This window comes from Propithecus coquereli, unplaced genomic scaffold (genome assembly GCF_000956105.1).
Source record: "Propithecus coquereli isolate 6110/MARCELLA unplaced genomic scaffold, Pcoq_1.0 Scaffold57, whole genome shotgun sequence".
NCBI lineage: Eukaryota > Metazoa > Chordata > Mammalia > Primates > Indriidae > Propithecus > Propithecus coquereli.
In genome coordinates, this window is record NW_012151618.1 from 7,401,807 (window position 1) to 7,404,940 (window position 3,134).

The window sequence follows — 3,134 nt, forward strand, 5'->3', positions numbered from 1 at the left end:
AAAACATGATCAGGAGTTAAGATAAATAACACAGAAAACAAACTATACATGGTATATGCAGCAAACACTAAGGAGATCATTCTGAGTGAAACAGAGACTGGAGGCTGGAAAGTAGAATAAAGTAACTTTAGAATAATAGACCAGGATTAATTATAGAGAAACTTGAATTAAGAAATCTGCAAACAATCATTAATTGAAGAAATCAGAGCAAAAGCTGGCATGAAAAAGGAAGCATTTAGAGTAGAGTCATCTCATAGCAGTACATACCACAGATAGCTTTAATGATAAATAGAGTGAAAGCTGGGAAACCTATTAGAAAGTGAACAATATAGGTTTCAATCAGGGCTACATCAGTAGAAAAAGTTAGAAAGGAATAGATTTACTAATTATAGGCAATACAGAGAACCTGACAACGATCTCAAAGATTTTGTATGTACGTATCCCTAACAGATAGAAAGAAGAAAAATACGGGGTTTCTGAGTCAGCCTGTCTGGGTGAAATCTGTGCTGGATGAGTTATTTAACTTCTCTGAGCCTTAGTCTCCTCAGTCATAAAAAGATATTTATTTACCTTTGTCTGGGTGTTGAGAAGATTAAATAAGAAAATGCATATAAAGCCTTCAGAACACAACAGGCACTCAATTAAGCATGATTTTTTACTTTTCTCCTTTGGCTCCTCCCTTTCATTATCCCTTAACAATTCTATTTGAGAATTGAACATTACAGGAGGTAATCTAACAGCTGTCATTTTAGAACTGGTAAAACTGAATTAATGAGAAATTAAGTGACTTATTCAATGACATACAACTAGTTATCTTCACGGCTGGCACTAGTAGATATAGTGACCATAAAACATATAAAAAGTAGTGGAAACTGTGACTATAGAAACTTCTATAAAGACATATCTTTTAATAATATAAGATCTGATTCATAAATTCAAAAATATTTAAATTTGACTGTTTGCCTAACAATATAATAGGGCAATGCATTTTAAAACACATATTTTAATTTTTTTTCATTTCTTTGCACACAAATGAGTAGCATAAAACAATTTTTATTTTTTTTTTTATTTCAGCATATTACGGAGGTATAAATGTTTAGGTTGCATATATTGCCTTTGCCCCACCCAAGTCAAAGCTTCAGGGTGTCCATCCCCCAGATGGTACACACTAAAACACATTTTTTAATATATATACCAAATTCCACGGGAAGCTGAATTTCCAAATGGAGACCTTTCCATTAAAGAAGGAAAATTAAGGGTATACATTTCTTCTTTTAAATTAGATTGAATGCAGGGGAACTTCAGACAGTCAGCAATAAACTTACTCACCTTCCATGGGCATGGAAATCTAGACGTAAAAACTGGTCCTCATGTGAGACTGCTCTTTTGGCACGCTGGTGTTTTTGGTGTAGTGAATCCACATTGTAAGATAATCCTTCATAATGTCTAATGTATTTATTTAAAGGATTCCCATACTGACCTATAAAAAATAGACAACAGTCTGAATTAGTATCATCTTGAAGGTTCTAACATGATTCCGTGATTATTCAAATAACTATGAATATTAATGAAACAACTATCTGTCTAATACCAGTACTAATAATATGAATACCCTCACTAATATTATCTTAATATATATTTTTTAAATCTTATGGTAATGGTAATTTCAATCATATGCAAAAGTTTGGATGTTAGCTGTGGGTTTGTTTTAGATGTCCTTTATCAGGCTTAGGAAATTTCGTTCTATTCATACTTTGCTGATTAAAACTATCAGGAACAGATGCTGATTTGTCACCTCTTCTTACTGTATCTATTAAGATGATCACATAGTTTTTTCTTTTTAGTTTAATAATATGGTGAATTAAACTGATTGACTTTTGAATGTTAGAACAACCTTGCATTCCTGAGATAAACCCCACTTGGTCATACTGTTGGATTCAATTTGCTGTAATTTTGTTTATAATTTTTGTTATGTGTGTTCATGAGAGATACTGGTTTGGAGTTTTCTTTTCTTGTATTACCTTTGTCAAGTTTCGGTGGCAGGGCAAAAAATGTAGAGAAGTACTACCTCTTCTTCAATTTTCTGGATCAATTTATGTAGAATTAGCATTATTCCTCTTTTCAGTGTTTAGTAGAATTCACCAGTGAAGCCATCTTGGCCTGGATTTTTCTTTAGGGAAAGGTTTTTAAATGCAATTTCAATTTCATAAATAGATAAAGAGCTATTCAGGTTTTCTATTTCTTCTTGAGTGAACTGTGCTAGGAATTTGTCCATTTCACCCAAGTTGTTGAATTTCTGGAAATAAAGTTATTCATAATATTCCCTTATGTTTTTTATATTTTTTGAATCTGTAGTGATGTCATCTCTCTCATTCCTGATATAGCTTATCTATATCTTATGTTCCTGATCAGGATAAAGATTTATCAATTTTACTGATCTTCTCAAAGAGCCACTTTTTAATTCCTCTGATTTTTTTCTTCCTTATTTTTCTGTTTCTATTTTGTTGATTTATACGTTGATCTTTATTCTTTCCTTCTGCTTACTTTGGATTTAATTTGCTCTTCTGTTTCCAGTTCCATAAGGTGAGGCCATCAATTTAAGACCCTCCTCCTTCCCTCACGTAGGTGGTTTAATGCTATAAATGTTCCCTGAGAACTGCTTTAGCAGAACTCCACAAATTTTGTTGTGTTTTCATTTTCACTCTGTTCAACATATTAATATTTTCTAATTTCCCATTTGATTTCTTCTTTGATCCATGTGTTATTTAGAAATCTGTTACTAACTGTCCAAATACTGAAATGTTTTCAGTTATATTTCTGTTACTGACTTCTAATTTAATTCTTCTACAGCCAAAGAACATACTCTGTATGACAACAGTACTTTTAAATACATTGAGACATCTTGTATGACCCAGAATATGGTCTATCTTTGCAAATGTTTCAGGTGCGCTTGAAAAGAATGTGTATTCTGTTGTTGTAGGTAAGTATTCTAGAAATGTCAATCTCTACGCCTATTGGTGAGTATTTTATAAATGTCCATCAGGTCAAGTTGGTCAAGAGTGCTGTTCCAGTCTTTTATATCCTTATTTCGTACTTGTTCTGTTACTGAGAGAGGGGTATTGAAACCTAAGATT

The 3,134-nt window shown here is 32.4% G+C and overlaps 1 protein-coding gene across 1 annotated transcript in view; it reads right to left on the minus strand.

Moving 5' to 3' along the window:
- Nucleotides 1–3,134, minus strand: part of ADAM10 (ADAM metallopeptidase domain 10) — a 178,252-nt gene that overhangs the window by 129,394 nt on the left and 45,724 nt on the right. Inside the window, exon 2 of the mRNA XM_012658069.1 lies at nucleotides 1,330–1,480. Within this exon, the coding sequence (XP_012513523.1) occupies nucleotides 1,330–1,480 (151 nt within the window). The remainder of the gene's footprint in view (nucleotides 1–1,329; nucleotides 1,481–3,134) is intronic.